The following is a 17,377-nucleotide window of genomic DNA, read 5'->3' as shown; positions in this document are numbered from 1 at the left end:
TTGAAAAACGCATGCCCAACTTGCAGAGGCGAGGAGATTATATATACTATCTTCCCTCTCATTCAGGCCCTAAAAAAATTCCTTCAGACTTTTCTCCAAAGCTGGGGGGAGGGGGCCACGCCCCCCCCCCCCTCCCCGCCTCAACATAACTAGACCAATGTACCTTATCCAATATTGAAGATGGATCAATGATCACTCAATAATGTATCAAAGAAATAGCACAATTGGTACCGGATCTTGTCAATTCTCACACCTACACAAGTAAGGCTTATGGTGAAGCTCGGTGAGGATAGTGGCACAAAACTTTGATGCAAAATGTTAGCAAGAGTCAATAATGTTGGAAAAGATTCACAAATTCGCAAGTGAAACAAGTAGACCAATAGCAATATGTGGCACACGGAAACACACACATGGATAGATAAATGGGGTCCTGCAACCAAGGAATGAGCACAAAATGTGGAATCCACGGAAAACGCTCGTGTTGCACAACTCAAGAGAGACGCTCGCACGATTGCTCAATAGGCGGATACGACACTTGTGCACAACCTATAAGATGCAAAATGTATGAGCTTTCTATCCCAAGTATGCTATGTGTATGATGTTCCCGGTGTTCTTCTCAAGATGATCCAAGATGATTGGATATGACAATCTTATGTGCAATGTGGTATGATGCTATGGCTCTTGCTTACAAGCTTCTTTGCTCTCTTTTTGCTTAAAAGCTTTTTTTCTTTTGCTTAAAAGCTTATTCCCTTCTCTCTTTTTTTGATATGGCCACTATGCGAAATGCACAAACCAAGATATCAATTGTGTATATGCGGGAACAATCTTGTGACACAAGGGATGATATGATGATACCAAGATGATACCAATATGATATGGTATTTATGCAATGGAAGGTACGAATCACTAATGTGCACAAGTAACGTTGCCGGCAATACTCAAAGGTTAGTCTCGATAGGCAAGTGACGCAAAATGGGCTAAGGGGTTAACAATGTAATGGCAAGAATGTACAGTGATGGGATACCACGATACCAAGATGATATAGAGGTTACCGTTCTTGCTTACGGTTAGGTTGTCAAAATGGCGAAGTGGTCGATGTCGTATCCTTGTCGAAGGTGAGCGGCGGTGTTGTCGATGTCGAACCATTCCTAGTTAGCCGAAACACCCTAGGAAACGGAAAAAAACGCAAACTCAAAATCTCAAAGGAAAATGTCAAATGGTGGTAGCGGAATGCGTAGGTGGTTCCGGAGTTAACAATGCGGAAATGGTGGTGGTGGTGGTTGATGACGAAGCAACCGTCCCTAAGTAGCCGAAACACCTTAGGAGACTCAAGTCACCACTCAAGCAACCACACATGCTATAAGGATCAAAAATAGGTTAGACTGCGGAAAGCTATGGTGGTTTTGCGGATGATATGGTGGATGGCCTAGGCAAAGATGCCAAAATGCCGGAATTTCTGATGGAGTCAAATGGTGTTGGAACCTATCTAGATGGATGGGGGATGTCAATAGCTACTCAACGAGCTAAAGAACGTCAAAATCGGACTCCAGGAGTGAAAGTTATGGCCGAAACGGTTTTGGTCGGTGAGCTGAAACTGGGAGGTGCGGGTGCCCGGGGGTGGAAGGTGCGGGCACCCGGGATGGTCCGGGGAAAACAGCCCGGGGGTGCGGGTGCCCGGGGCTCGGGGTGCGGGCACCGGGGGGGTCGGCGGGGTTGCGTGGGGGGTCCGGGTGCCCGGGGTTTGAGGTCCGGGTGCCCGGGGGTCACGGATTTGGGCGGAAATTCATGGGGAAATGGAAGAAATTGGTGGATTTCGTGGAGGGAAAGGTGGAGATGGATGGAGGAAGGCTAGATCCACTTGAAACCAAGCAAATCCATGGATCAAATCCAACAAACCTCATCAAACCAACAAATACAAAAAAAAAAATGGGGCTATTTTTGGTGGGGAATTTTTTAAATTGGGGAAGAACACAACAAAATTAGCCTAGAGAACAAGAAGGGGGGCTCCAATTTCGTGAGAAACCTTGGCTCATGATACCAAGATGTTGTAGGGTGGAACCCTATGTGAAGATCTTTCACGAATTGAAGGGGAAACCCCCAAGAACACGAAGAACACAAGAGAGGGGAAACACTCAAATTGACTAGATCCAATCACACATATGCTAGATCCAAGAACACACAAGAGGTCACAATGAATCCAAGGACAACAAAGGAAAGATACAAGGTACTAGTTCATCCCAATCCTATGAGGAGAGAAGTCTTGATGATCCTATGATGGGTATCCTTCCCTAGATGGGGTCTTGATATCCACAAGAGGATCTTCTCCCTTAGGAGGACATGATCTCCAAGAGGAGGAAGATGAGCAAAGCTCTCTGAATATCTCACATGTACTTTGCTATCCTCTAAATGAGATAGGGGGAGAGTACTTATAGCCTAGGGACGAAATATGAGGGAAAGAGGGGTACAAGGGTCATTATGCCCATAGTGCATGCAGGCACAGCCGGAGGTGTCCGGGCTCCCGGGGGTGTGAGGCCCGGGCACCCGGGGTGGTCAGGGACGCGTCGGGCTGCGGCTGTAGGAGGGCCGGGCACCCGGGGCGGCCCAAGTCAGCGCTAGGTGGGGGAGGCCGGGCACCCGGGGCGGCCCAAGTCAGCGCTAGGTGGGGGAGGCCGGGCACCCGGGGCGGCCCAAGTCAGCGCTAGGTGGGGGAGGCCGGGCACCCGGGGCGGCCCAAGTCAGCGCTAGGTGGGGGAGGCCGGGCACCCGGGGCGGCCCAAGTCAGCGCTAGGTGGGGGAGGCCGGGCACCCGGGGCGGCCCAAGTCAGCGCTAGGTGGGGGAGGCCGGGCACCCGGGGGTAGTGGCCCGGGCACCCGGGGGGCCGAAGACCGGCTGGAGGGGGCGGGCACCCGGGGGATGAGAGCCCGGGCACCCGGGGCGAGCTGGACCGGCCCAGGTAGGCGGCCGGGGCCATGGGGTCGGGCACCCGGGGTGCGGCCCAGGCAGCAGCTGGGCGATCGGCCGGGCACCGGGGCCTTGGGGCCGGGCACCCGGGGCAGGTTGGGGCGGCGCCCAGGCGGGGACCGGGCACCCGGGGTCGACGCGGCCGGGCACCCGGGGTGTCCAGGGGGCTTGGCCCTTCCCGAGGCTTCGTGCATTCCGAGTCCTTCTTCCTCCTCTTTCTCCGTAGATGTTCGGGTCTCCCTCCTGGCTTCTTCATGGTCATGTCCTTGGTACCTAAGAAGGCACAACAAATCCATTTGAGGTAAAACCCGACACTCATGTGAAACCGAATGAAGTTCGAAGAGGAAAGAATTAACCATGGTTTCGATTGCGCGTGTGCGAGCTGTCATCATCGGTCCTCTCCGTCCTTGCGGTGGTGGTGAGCCGTCCATGGTGATGGTCGAGGGATGCTCCGCATCACAAAGGTAAATGACAAAGATCTAGGGGGCAAAACACTATTTTCCCTCTCATCCACGCCCGTAAAAAATATTCCTTCAGACTTTTCTCCAAAGCTGGGGGAGGGGGTGGGGTGGGGTCCCCCCTGCCGCCTCAACATAGCTCCGCCACCGCTCTCTTGCATACTTTTTCGCATGCATTATGGCGAGGGGTATCGACGTTGTCCCCGGTCCCTCTTCCCAGCAGGCGGGAGGAGCGTCAGTGGGCGACATGCTCTCGGTAGTTGTAGGGATAGTTTTAGCAATCGTGGTCTGCCTCGTTGTCTTTTTCTACATACGGCGGTGCAAGGCAGAGAGGCGCGCGCAGCAGCAGATCGAGCACCCACTGCTGGCGCGGGGTGCGGATGCACAGAAGATCGCATCGCTGAGGACCATGAACTACGCAGCGCTGAACCTGGAGCAGGGGCTGCCCGACAGGCGCGATTGTGAGATCTGTTTAGAGGACTTTGTCGAGGGCGAGACCCTAACGCTCCTCGACTGCGAGCACTACTACCACCCTCATTGTGTTCAGAAGTGGCTACGATTGAAAATTGCATGCCCAACTTGCAGAGGCGAGGAGGTAGCGTAGATTATATATACTATTTTCCCTCTCATTCAGGCCCGTAAAAAAATTCCTTTAGACTTTTCTTCAAAGCTGGGGGGAGGGGGGCACTGCCCCCCCTCCTCCGCCTCAACATAGCTCCGCAACTGCAAGTTGTAGCAAGGAGCGTCGGTGGGCTACATGCTCTGGGTAGTCGTAGGGATAGTTTTAGCAATCGACGTCTTTTTCTACATACAGCTGCGCAAGGCAGCGAGGCGTGCGCGGCAGCAGATCGAGCACCCACCACCGGCGCGGGGTGCGGATGCACAGAAGATCGCATCGCTAAGGACCATGAACTACGCAGCGCCGAACCTGGAGCAGGGGCAGCCCGACAGGCACGATTGTGAGATCTGTTTGGAGGACTTCGTCGAGGGCGAGACCCTGACGCTCCTCGACTGCGAGCACTACTACCACCCTCATTGTGTTCAGAAGTGGTTGCGATTGAAAAACGCATGCCCAACTTGCAGAGGCGAGGAGGTAGCGCAGATTATATATACTATTTTCCCTCTCATTCAAGCCCTAAAAAAAATTCCTTCAGACTTTTCTCCAAAGTGCTCTATTGTATACTTTTTTCATGCATTATGGCGAGGGGCATCGACGTCGTCCCCGGTCCCTCTTCCCAGCGGGCGGGAGGAGCGTCGGTGGGCGACATGCTTTGGGTAGTCGTAGGGATAGTTTTAGCAATCGTCGTCTGCCTCGTCGTCTTTTGCTACATACGGCGGCGCAAGGCAACGAGGCGCGCGCAGCAGCAGATCGAGCACCCACCGTCGGCGCGGGGTGCGGATGCAGAGAAGATCGCATCGCTGTGACCATGAACTACACAGCGCCGAACCTGGAGCAGGGGCAGCCCGACAGGCGCGATTGTGAGATATGTTTGGAGGACTTCGTCGAGGGCGAGACCCCGACGATCCTCGACTGCAAGCACTACTACCACCCTTATTGCGTTCAGAAGTGGCTGCTATTGAAGAACGCGTTTCCAATTTGCATAGGCGAGGAGGTAGCGTAGATTATATATACTAGCAAAAATTCTACTGTTTATTAATCATCATTTTTGTCATCATCAAACATATCCTCTACTTGCCAGCCTAATTACAGCGAAACATGTCACTTTTTCAGGGCCCTAGTTTGAAACTTGTGGCGCGTGAATCCTAGTGAACTAATCGGGTGAACAACCTTACCTTTAGATTATCATACTAATAATAAAAATATCATACACGCGGTGCTTATTTTGAGTTACTGACTTCAGACAGTAAAAATGTGGTATACTTCGTTCAACATCCAGGCATGCATGCTTCTGTGTATACTTTTATCGTGTGTGGTAACCATGAAGTCCTCGTTGTATAAATGTTCTAAATTCCTGTTCTGTTGCGATATATGCAGGATTCTCCATCGTAATTGAGATAAACTAAACTCTATTGCCAGGACACGTAAATATCTAAATTTTTTTAAGCGTTGGTGGTTTATCATGCACTCGTATGAACCAGAATCAACAACGCCCAGAGACAATTTATTTTGTATTACTTCATTGGACGTGCAAGTATATATATTTTCGCCGGGTGTGCCCTAGCCTGTGTATAAATGTTAGTCAACCATTGCCTAATCCTTATCCATTTATGTATGCGTTTATGTATAATTTTTGTTTCCTTCTCAGTTTTTGCGTCCTAGAAGCCAGTTGGTATGAGTTCGTGAGGGACAACAAACATCCAAAATTAAACGTTTAAACAAAAATATGTAGCATTAAATCCGGCAACGTGTGCATAGTTCGGAGATATTTACCGCCGCGGCGGGGAGGTCGGGAGGCGGATCCGACGGCGAGGACGAGCTCGGCGGGCATAGTGGCAGTGACGGTGGAATCATGCGATGGGCAATTTCAGGGACGGTGGCACGGTTATCAGGAACAACGGCGGGAGCTCAGTGATGGCAGTGTGGGCGGATCCGGTGGTGGAGTGCTAAAACTAGGCGGCGGCGCGCGGGAGCTCAGCAACGGTCTTCAGGGTTGCGGCAGGACTCGGGGCGACCAGAATTGGCCACCACGGAGACGAGATGAGATGTCGCGGGCGGCAGTGAAAGTCCATCAAGTGGCGGCTAGGTTTTTTTTTGGCGGGCGAAGCGGCGGCTAGGCTTGGAGCGCGCCATTTCAGATGACTCATATTTCTCAATCTTACGGCAATAGGCTATAGCCTAAAAAAACTGGTCGAAATGCAGGCTCGGTCTGTTGTTGAAGCCCTTTTTTTTATCCCAAAAAAGCAGTTTTTTGATCGAATGGATGCTTTTTGTGTGTGTATGTGTGTGCGCCGTTGAAGATGCTCCTACAATAGGTACAGTGATGACCGTGCGGCCGAGCAGGAGCCACGCCCATGATGCTCCCATCCTATCATCGTCGCCCCCGTACAAACTCGTCGAGATGCAAATTGCGCTCCACTACCTCTCCATATTCCCTACCTATTTTCTCCTTTGTTTCCCTTCTTTTCGTTTTTTCAGATCGGATTCGTTTTGACACAATTATTACTACTGGGGAATAGAATCGAATCGGATTCCATGTCGACATGCGTGCTGCGTGCACGATGAAAAGCACTCACCCACAGCCGCAAGCCCCCAAAACCTCTGCTCTCATAAAGTTTGCTAGTAGTATGTTTGTAGCGTCTGTACTGCGCCGCGGAAATACTAGTGGATCTTGGGTCCCAATGAACCTAGATTAAAAAAATTATTTAAAAATTGCAAAAAATGGTTTTTTAACATGATAGCATTATAGTACTTGTATAAAAAGTTTCACCAACCAATGACTCGGATTGACTTCAAGGCCAGTGACTTTTATACAGTGTTGATTTTGTTTTCTTCTGCCCAAAATAACCCAAAAGTCAATCGTCCAAAAAACTTTTCGCACAAGTGTAACACTAGGTTTCCAAGAAAATTCAGAAGAAGAAAAAATTGATTCGGGTGTATTTGGCACCCAGGACCCAACCACAAACTGTAAAAATCATCGAAATATCATGTTTCCATTAGGCAATCCGTAGCCAGCATCTATCCTCCACAGACCTGAAAAAAGAAGGACCGCTAATTCTTCAAGTGCACATGAGTATGATCCTGTCATCATGTCAAAGAGAAACCGGGAGGTGCTCAGCATACATGTCCGACATCTTCTTGCCACATAACACCGATAACCAAGTCGGCCACAAACCACAACTCATGGCTACTAGATTCAGATTTCAGAACCCTAGCTCAGCGACGACCAAAGAGTAGTAATCGGTAGATAAGAAGACATGGCACCATGTCACAAGTCTGGTACCACCATCCCAGGTTTCTAGCGCTAACGGTTACTTGCTATATAGCGTTAACGATTGCCTACTTGCTACAGCAGCACAACCTACTTCCTTCATATATCCTGCCTGCTCATTTCCCTCTCAGCTTCTCAAGGTCAGGGAGATCTGCAGCCAAACAAAGCCGCCGGGTTAGTTACAAGGAGCACAAATGTACGTTCTCTGATTGCGACATTTTTTTAAGACTTGTTGTGTTCAGGGGATGCTACAACCACTACTTAGTCTACGCAAATGAAATTTGACTGTCGGCAGAAACTAATTGTGTCAAGTGCGTGAATGGTCAACAGTTCAAGTTAAAGACAACAAAGGAACTCTTCTACTGTGCAGAATCAGTTTCTACAAAATGAAGTCTAACGAAAATCCTATCATGATGCCACACAACTACAGATTAGCTCATGCTCCTCCAAAGCATATATGTAGGTTTGTATGCAGGAAGTTGTGTTCATAATGGTAAATTGATCAGGTTGAAATTTGATTATCAAAAGCAGCATAACGTAAAGGCCAGGCGCATGTGGCATTCAAGTACAAGATGGGCACTCACACAGCATTCCATCATCAGCATCGCTTTCGTCATTTTCCTGCGATGGCGTGAGGATAACGATAAGTAACTCCACACTGAGGATTAAACATAAACCAAGCAAGAAAATGAGGGGGCACAAAGAGGTTGATCATGGTTCATACCTCACCACCATCAAAGTCATCATCTGAACCCGAATTCTCTGAAAGGGATTATGTGTTAGATTGACCGAAGCATAATGCATAATGAACTAAAATGCAGATAAAAGTGAAGAAAGTAGAGCTTCATAGCAGCTACATGATGGGATCACAGATTAAATAGCAAGAGTACTTATGATCATTAAACCAGCTTCGAAAGAGTATAAACTTAGTTAGCGTATCAGTAAATTGCTTGTCACGTAATGCATTGCAATCTGAGGAAACTGGGAATGGCATACATGTGACCTTCAGGAAGAATGGTATGTCCCGTCCCACCCATATGACAAAATGTAATGGACCCTGATTTTGTGTAAAACATAATACTTGACGCAGACAACGACCAAATGTGATCTACTTAAGTATATCTCACTTTCTTTTTAAATCCGTTTTATATGATGAACTCCACGAGTTGGTACAAGAAGAATGTCTATATTGTTCATTTATAGCATATTATCATTAGCACATACCAGACTCTTCATCCTCATCGCACCATTTGTTCCAGTCAACTTTGATGTATGGATGTTTTGCCTCTGACTTCAGCAAGCGCTTCCACCAACATTTCTTATCTTTCTGGATCGAACAGATTATGTTTCGCGAACCCACCTTTGTCTTTGTTTTGCTTCCCTGCAGACAAGTAAAGAAAAAAAGTTAACTTCACTAACAGTTAACAAAATAAAGTGACGATCATCATCATCAAGATTGCACAACAAATTATTCAGCAGCTAGTAGCTCAAAATATAAAGGTCTACTTCAATGATAATTTGTTGAGCTTCTTTTAATGTCTTTCATTTGCCATTACTAATTGATGCCACAGGTGACACTTTACAACATGGATTGGTGAGTGCCTTCAAACATAGTATGGCATGCATATAAATATTACTAAGTAGATCATCTATATGTGGATTCAAGTTCCCATAATTGGCTCTGTTAACAAAGACTGAAAGACGAGTGGCAACGTTCCTAGTATTATATATGTCCATTTGGTAGCTTTCTAACATTTATCCAAGCAAGAACCCAGAAGTTAACATCTATATGTGGATTCAAGTTCCTATGATTGGCTCTGTTAATAAAGACTGAAAGATGAGTGGCAACATTCTAAGTATTATATATGTCCATTAAGTAGCTTCCTAACATGTATCCAAGCAAAAACCCAGAGGCAAAAACTGAACCGAAATTAACATCAACTGAAACCAGCCCTGCATTACAATGCAGAACTGATGGCCACAAATACTTACCTCAGGCAGTACGGAATCAAATAGCTCCAAATTCAAGCTAAAAGATTCCCCATGAGCAACAGCTGAGAAGCTAAAGATTCCCTGAGGTTCAGTCTTGATCACAACATCTTCTGCGTCTGGGACTGAGATAGTCAGGTAAACCTTTTCCGAGCGTTGAGCCCAGAGCACCTCAGGTTGACGACTGCATGCATGCCATAGAAAATGCATCATGTTGTGCCACAGCACCCAATTTTTTTTTTAGAAAAGTGTGCACCTGGTCACTAACTTACAGTAAAAAAATAAACAATGCCCAAAAATAAGTAGCGCGGGAGGCGTACTATCTTCTGTTTTGCATACTTCAGTGCAATACATTCTAAAGAGGTGATTTGGCTGAACATTTCTTAGTCGGAAATAACAGATTGGCTGTCGCAACAGAGTGCATCAGTCTAAAAAGAACATAACTGAAAATGCACCTAGTCACTAACTTACAGTAGAAAAACATAAACAATGCCCAAAAATAAGTAGCATGGGAGGCGTACTATCTTCTTTTTTGCATACTTCAGTGTGATATATATTATAAAGAGGTAATCTGGCTGAACATTTCTTAGTGAGAAATAACAGAGTGGCTGTCGCAACAAAATGCATCAGTCTAAAAAGTACATAACTGAAATGTAGCTCATACTAACAGGTAAGGCTCAAATAGTGCTAGTCAAATCATCAGGGTACACTGTGATATAATGCACGCCTAGTCTAACCATTTCCCCCTGTTACTGGAAAAGATGAGAAACATTGGGGTACTGCAAGCGAAAGGCGATCAAACTACTTAATAAATAACCAGATTAATATATATCCTAGGCACACCCCCGGCGTGTTCAACAGACGCCCACATTCAACACTAAAACTGGCAACTATTTCAATGTAACAGTGCGCAGCAGTAGACTACTGGCAGACAACTATTTCAACATCAATGAAACGGCATGTTTTTGCATCGAAACAACTAGACAGTGCAGTGACCAGAGCACAAGAGCACACTGGGCAAGCGATCTAGCAAGGCAATGCGGATCCTATTTGAGCAGCCAGGAACCCGTTTCAGGCGCTTCCACGACCAATGCTTCCTGAATATGACGCCCCCCAGACAACACCTAGCGCTAGCAGAGGAACCCATGGACGGCCTCCGATCATCCATGAGAGGCGCATTATCTTCTTTTTGCATGCTTCAGTGTAATTATATTATAAAGAGGTGATTTGGCTGAACATTTCTTAGTCAGAAATAACAGATTGACTGTCACAACAAAGTGCATCAGTATATCAAGAACATAATTGAAAATGTAACTCATACTAACAGGCAAGGCTCAAATAGTGCTATAGTCAAATCATCAAGGTAGCCCATGTGATATATCCTAGGTGATCATACTACTTAACAAATAACCAGATTAATATCCTAGGCGCACCCCCGGCGTGTTCGACAGACGCGCCCACATCCAACACTAAAACTGGCAACTATTTCAATGTAACAGTGTGCAGCAGTAGACTGGCAGACAACTATTTCAACATCAATGGAACGGCATGTTTTTGCATCAAAACAACTAGACAGTGCAGTGACCAGAGCACAAGAGACACTGGACGAGCGATCTAGCAAGCATGGCAATGCGGATCCTATTTGAGCAGACAGGAACACGTTTCAAGCACTTCCACGACCAATGCTTGCTGAACATGACGCCCCCCAGACAACACCTAGCGCTAGCGGAGGAACCCATGGACAGCCACCGATCCTACGGCCACTTCCAACATCGGGTCGAACAAGGAAATAACAGATTGGCTGTCACAACAAGGTGCATCAGTCTAACAAGAACATAACTGAAAATGCAACTCATACTAACAGGCAAGGCTCAAATAGTGCTATAGTCAGATCATCAAGGTAGACCATGTGATATAATGCACACCTAGTCTAAACATTTCGCCCATGTTTACTAGAAAAGATGAGGAACGCTGTGGGAGTGCAAGCGAAAGGCGATCAAACTACTTAACGATAACCAGATTAATATCCTACTAGGCGCACCTCCGGCATGTTCAGCAGACGCCCGGCCACATGCTACACTGAAATTTACAACCATTTCAATGTAACAGCGTGCAGCAACAGATGACAGGCATCCTTTTCAACATGGATGAAACAGCTTGTTTGTGTACTGAAACGGCTAAACAGTGCGGTGGCCAGAGCACAAGAGAAATGGATGTGCGCTGAATCCGTTGCAGGCGCTTCCACGACCAATGCTCGCTGAATACAACGCCCCCAGACAAACACCTAGCGCTGGCGGAGGAGCCCGTGGACGGCCTCCGACCCTACGGCCACTTCCAACACCCGATCGATCTACTCCACATGTATCATGTATGTATGTACACGATCAACCAAGCCCCCAAAAAAATCGTAAACGCCCTACAGCCCGTGACTCCAAGGGGATTCGGCGCGGATTTGACGGACTAAGAAGCGGTGGGACTCCGTCCCGATTTAGGGCAGAGGACGAAAGCTGCTGGAGCGAAACGAACCGCCCCCGCCCCGCGCCGCGCCGCATCGCGCGGGGGCGACGTCGAAGGGGGGAAAACACCGGCGCGTGATTCGGGTTGAGGGGGGAGGATGGAGGGGTACCTCATGGCGACGCGGCGGCGGGCGGCGGGCCGGGGAGCGAGGAGGAGGGGTAGGGTTTGCGGGGCGCGGCGGCGGCAGGGGAGAGGAGAGGACGATGATGAGGAGGAGAGCAGCACACTGTTTCCCCGTCGCTTTGGTGTTTGCAGCTTTATTTTGGGGCCAAAGATGTGTCCCGAAATGCCCCCCCTACACTTTGAAACAATTTCGCACGGGCTACATGCAAGTCATTTGAATTTTTTAATTTTTCTTTTTGTGTAAGTCGATTTCACGTGTGAAGGAAGGAGGAGGGGCATGGCGGAGCTCGAGGCCAGAGCCGGGCGACGACGTTGCGAACGGCACCGAGCTGAGACAGTGACGGCAAAGGCCGAGCCATGGCCTCCTCGGAGACGAGGGGCGAGATCGCAAACGGCGGCGAGCTGTGGCGTCTCAAGCGGAGACGAGGAAGCAGGTTAATAGATGTGGGATGGGGATGTGGTGGCTGCTTGTGCCGAAACATGAAGTGGGGGAGGAGGGCTTAGAGGGATGGCCTTGGGCGGCGGTGGAGGGAGATCAGGGAGGGGGCGGTGGCCGGCAGATGGGGCTGGGCCGGGAGGCGGCGTAGAAGGAACAATATGAACATTGGCGATGTGATCATGACCGTTGGATGAAGATCTGACGGCCAGAAAATATCACTTGGGCCCAAAAAAATCACTCGACTGTCGCTCCCAAAAGATTTCACCTTTCTCTTACTAGCAAAGCAGTACATGTGTTCTGCTAATGAGTAAACAAATGTGTCTGTGTTAGCTCAACTCAATATTAATGTTTTCCTCAGCGGTACAAATATAGTACAAGTTCTTAACTTCATACCTACTCACATTTGAAACGATATCAGACACATTACTAGGATGTGTAATGAATAGAAAGGATATGACAACATAGTCCTTGGTGCCATTATCAAGGTGGCGCGTCGCCCGGGGTTCGTCCATGTACCTTTCTAGACCCGCGCTTGCCATCGACAAAGTCGATGCAGAACACTAGACCCAACACTTTTAATATCACATCCCTTGATCTCGGAATACCAGCATCCATCCTCACATGATGTCGTCACCGCACATGGTGGCACCGCGCAGGACGGTCCACTCATGTACAAACCTCCTCAGGCCTCGAGGTGCGCTGGATGAAACATCACCAAGACGGAGGCGAACTGGGAGGACAAAATCCATTGGTTGGGCACCTCGCCGAGCCAACCTCGTAACACGTATCCGCCCCGATAGAACTGGTCGGTGGGAAGAGGTGGCTCCCAGCTTGTCAGCTCGCCACGAAGAACATCACGGGAGTGGGCAACGAGCTAGATGGCGATACCAGAAATAGTCACTAGTCCATATGTGTCGCCTTACAAAGGGGGGCGAGACCTAAGGTTAGACAGTTTACTAATCGGCATAGAGCCCTGGGGCGTCCCTAACTTGTACGTCAAGATGATGATATTCTAGAAGGCGAGCTTCACGCGGGATAAAGGGAGCCAGGCTATACCTTGGCCTCCTGGGCCATGAGACCGACCTAGCGACATTTCTAGATTACACCATCAGATGGTCCGCCCCGCCCTATCGCGGTGCAATCCGATAGTTGCATGGTGATCAATGCCCCGTCGGACCAATCGCTCGATCGTTCATCTTATAGACATCTGAGCAACGAGGTTAAGATATTCGTTGGAGTGCGAGAGTTAGTTTCTTAAAAACCGAGCACAATCGAAATAGCGTTGCTCACGATCTGACCAAGCTTGATCGTTGTGGACGTATCAAAATACAAGACGTCTTTCGACACTATGAAATAGAACTCACTGTTCCCCCGGGGAAGAGAAGAGATGGTGTGTGTAAGCCAACGAAATTTCTAAGCCAACTCGTGTGGAGCCTTGGGGTGGAAGGTAGGCTGCACGGCGAGGGCGGTCCCACACGGCATCGATCACGCCGTCCGTGCCTAATCAAGCGGCCAGCGCCCGCCACCAGCCACGTCACAACGTCTCCCTCTCGGCCCGAAGGAAATCGCGGCCCTCCCAAGCCGATCCGAGACACCGGAGACAATCCTCGACCGATCGATCGATCTCGACCGCGGCGGCGGGGCGGCGATGGATTTCTCCGGCGGGGCGGGGGGCGGGGGCGGCGCGACGCTGTCGGAGATGTACCAGAGCGCGCGGCGGCTGCTGCTGTCGGCCCGCGACGGCGTGGCCCGCGTCGAGCGGCTCGCCTCGGCGCCCGCCTCCTCTTCCTACTCCGCCTCGGCGCCGCTCGTCGGCGCGCCGGACCCGGCGGGCGCCGAGGCGGTGCGCAGGGAGGTGGCGCAGATCCAGGGCCTCTGCGCGCAGATGGACCGCCTCTGGCGCTCCATCCCCGCCAAGGGCCAGCGCGACCTCTGGAAGAGGTGAGCGGCACTCCTCCTCTTCTTAGGGCCTTACTTAGCCCCCATTCATCTGCTCCGTCACGAGTTCCTCCTGTATGCCGCGCGAATCAGCGATGAGGCGGAGAGAGATTTCCGACTGCCGATGAGTTGTTGGTGCGGCGGGCGTAGATCACAGCTCTAGCGTATGCATTCTGTCGTTATTGTTACTTGAGCAGGGATTTGGCGTTAATGGTGAGGACTGAGGAGCACGTGTAATCTGTGCCATGTTTTCAACTTGTGTGCTAGTACTTGGTAGTTAGGCCTCCGTCATGCTTTTCAGGAGCTGTAAGTTAGGTTGTTCGACGTGCCAACTTTGGTACGCTTCAGTTATGCTGTTGAGGATATGGAAGTTTGGTTGTTCAATGTGCCTAACTTGGTATGGTAGGCTTCAATTATGCTTTGAGGAAGTGGAAATTAGGTTGTTCAGTATGCCTGTTTGAACTTTTTTAGCTTGACCACTATCAGTTTTCTTGCCACTGAATCTGCCTGTTGTTGGTAGACAGATCCATTGGCACTAGATTCATAACAAATAGTTCCCGTCGCAAAAAGAACTCTTTGCAAATTTTAGTTGCGCCCTTCTTGGTAGTTCAGAGGGGCAAGACGCCAAGAATAGGCAATGATAAGCACTCGTTGAACTACGAGCGCATGGTATATATGAGGCAGAGGGTTTTTTTAATTGTATTTCGTGTAGATACTTTTTAGCAATCTTGCATTGGCAAATTATAGGTGCACTGTGACTGATTAGGGATGCCAGTGCCAGAACCACCGTGGCCTCCACATAGACACCCTCAAATAAGAATTCCTAATTCAGCCTTTCATGATGTTAGTTCTGCTTTGTATGTTGTCATGTACAATTCTTTGTAGACTTAACCAGGGTCATATTGTTTTAATTCAAGTACCCACCATACACAAGCAATAAATAACTCTGAGCATCATTACACTTCAGGATTTAGTCAGCAAGCAGGAATATTTTGATGTAGGAACTTGATAGTTCATATTGAAAACTAGCCTTTCTTCAGAGGAATTGGCATAACCAACATAGCATCCAGAAAGTTGCAATCTAATTTGTTGCTTTTTTAACTTATCAGTAGTTATTGATTAATTGATCTATCCATCCACCTTCTGGGTGCTGTGGCAATCCTACAGCCAGGTATATAGGGTAATACATCTTTGAACCTTGATTTTGCCCTCAGCTTGTACCAAATAGTGCTATCTTGAAATGCATGTGAGAGGGAGTGCTTTACCTACATTATCTGTAGGAGATACACATTAGATTGGATTGTTTTCTTCCTCTTAAGATGGCATTTTCTCTAATACCCTTTCCTTTATTGTAAGGATTCACAGTTGCAGAAGTACTAAACTACTAAATACACGTATTTTCTTCTCATGTTAATCTTTCTTTGGAATTCACCAGCTTAGAACTGAAGCTCTTGTCACTCTACATGTGTGGTCAATACGGAAGTTCAAGCCATGTGTCATACTGAGATAGTTAGACGCCCATGCTAGGTTCATCTGTCGAGAATGCTATATTTCCTTTTATCTGTTTTTTAGAAATGGAATTCTGTATAAAAGTGATATTTGTGGCTGCTAGAGCAACTCTCGAGAATTGCTCTAGGGTATGCATTCTCCTCTAAATTTTTTTCTTGTTACATATATGATTTCGACAGTGCACAATTGAAAGGAAGAGCTGAATAGGAGTTATGTAGGTTGCTGTTCCAAGTTTTTAACATTGTTTGATGCTGTCCTGGCAGAAAAGTGGAGCAGCTATCTGAAGAGGTTGATTCATTGAAGGAAACCCTCGACAAGCACTCATTGCGGCAACGAAAGCGGATTTTGGAAGCCAAGGAAAGGGCGGAGCTATTTGAGAGAGCTGTGAGTAGTCTTTAAGCAAACAAAGCATGAGCAGTTGTTTTTCCTGCAGGATAATTTCGTTGCAGCATTAATGAACTGGAAATTACTGTTGCAGAATGGTGAGTCGTCGCATGTCCTTCAAATATTTGACGACGAAGCCCAGGCAATGCAATCTGCCCGTAGCTCCTCTCGAATGCTTGACGAAGCCTTTGAGACAGGAGTGGCCATCCTCCACAAGTACTCTGACCAGAGGGATCGTCTGAAGGTAAACGAAACAGTTCAACTTGCACACCACCTACAAGATACGTATCTTGCTGGCCTTTGTCGGCATGGTGAAAGAACGTGCCTGCCTGCCTGCCTCCTAGTACTAGTAGTAACAATATCTCCTTGCACTTGATTGCAGAGCGCGCAAAGGAAGGCCCTAGACGTCCTGAACACCGTTGGCCTGTCAAACTCGGTCTTGAAGCTCATCGAAAAGCGGCACCGAGTCGACAAGCGGATTGCGTATGGCGGCATGATCATTACCGTCGTGCTGATGGTTGCGTTTTGGCGATGGACACACTAGTTTTTCAATGTTCTCTAGCATTGGTCCTTCCTTGTGTAGTAGGCACAACCCTGCCCGGTTACTGATCTATCTTCTTTGTATTACTATCATATATACTGTGTGTATAGCGATTATGGAAAGATGTTGACAAGTCTCAGATCAGATGTATTCTTCTGTATGCACAGTACAGTGGCCTGTTTTGTTACCATGACATTTCTGTTGTGAAAAATGCGGTCGTGGGCGTGCGCATCTTGTATGCAAAAAATATGCTAATGCTGCTGTTTATGACCTCTCTTTCATCCTGTTTTAGCTTGCGCTTTTGCAGTTTTCTATCGGATAAACGGGTGTTTCTTATTGTGCTTTCAGAAATCTGTAACCTGTCTTGTTGAATACCATGTACTCCATTAGATTCTTATATCTTTTTTTGTATGATATTTGGCATTATTCCCTGTCAATATATTGCATTCATGTCCTGTTTGCTGCAAACATGTAGGACATTCTTTCCTTCATATATGTTGTTCCTTTCAAGATATTTTTCATATGACTTCTGCCACTAAACTGGCTGATCATCTGACCATTGTGAATGAAAAAGGCTCTGCGCGAGCAGCATCAACTGCCAAAGATGTTGTGGCCGTCGATCGACCT

General features: G+C 48.1%; 2 protein-coding genes across 2 annotated transcripts; one reads left to right on the top strand and one right to left on the bottom strand.

Annotated features, from left to right (window-relative positions):
* Positions 1–7,013: 7,013 nt before the first annotated feature.
* LOC109766766 (co-chaperone protein p23-2) lies at positions 7,014–12,114 on the bottom strand. Its single transcript, XM_020325550.4, has 6 exons — positions 11,926–12,114; positions 9,303–9,483; positions 8,535–8,691; positions 8,035–8,072; positions 7,895–7,931; positions 7,014–7,461 (listed from the first exon to the last, which is right to left on the bottom strand). The coding sequence occupies exons 1-6, from the start codon at positions 11,928–11,930 to the stop codon at positions 7,427–7,429; spliced, it is 453 nt and encodes a 150-aa protein (XP_020181139.1). The 5' UTR covers positions 11,931–12,114; the 3' UTR covers positions 7,014–7,426.
* A 1,619-nt stretch (positions 12,115–13,733) lies between these two features.
* Positions 13,734–16,961, top strand: LOC109766767 (membrin-11). The gene is made up of 4 exons (XM_020325552.4): positions 13,734–14,319; positions 16,089–16,209; positions 16,304–16,453; positions 16,592–16,961. Exons 1-4 carry the CDS (start codon positions 14,027–14,029, stop codon positions 16,751–16,753), a joined length of 726 nt encoding a protein of 241 aa, XP_020181141.1. The 5' UTR covers positions 13,734–14,026; the 3' UTR covers positions 16,754–16,961.
* The last annotated feature ends 416 nt before the right edge of the window (positions 16,962–17,377 follow it).

Source organism: Aegilops tauschii, chromosome 4, assembly GCF_002575655.3.
Source record: "Aegilops tauschii subsp. strangulata cultivar AL8/78 chromosome 4, Aet v6.0, whole genome shotgun sequence".
NCBI classification, from domain to species: Eukaryota; Viridiplantae; Streptophyta; class Magnoliopsida; order Poales; family Poaceae; genus Aegilops; species Aegilops tauschii.
Note: the sequence above shows the minus strand (reverse complement) of the source record. Positions and strands in the feature narration are given on the sequence as shown.

Bases quoted from the DNA above. Each gene is read 5' to 3' on its own strand.
- LOC109766766 (XM_020325550.4), bottom strand. The intron at 8,692-9,302 runs GTAAGTATTTGT...ACTTGTCTGCAG, and splicing joins TTGATTCCGTACTGCCTGAG to GGAAGCAAAACAAAGACAAA. The intron at 7,462-7,894 runs GTGAGTGCCCAT...GTTTGGCTGCAG, and splicing joins TGCTGATGATGGAATGCTGT to ATCTCCCTGACCTTGAGAAG.
- LOC109766767 (XM_020325552.4), top strand. From the start codon at position 14,027: ATGGATTTCTCCGGCGGGGCGGGGGGCGGGGGCGGCGCGACGCTGTCG. The intron at 14,320-16,088 runs GTGAGCGGCACT...CTGTCCTGGCAG, and splicing joins CAGCGCGACCTCTGGAAGAG to AAAAGTGGAGCAGCTATCTG. The intron at 16,454-16,591 runs GTAAACGAAACA...ACTTGATTGCAG, and splicing joins ACCAGAGGGATCGTCTGAAG to AGCGCGCAAAGGAAGGCCCT.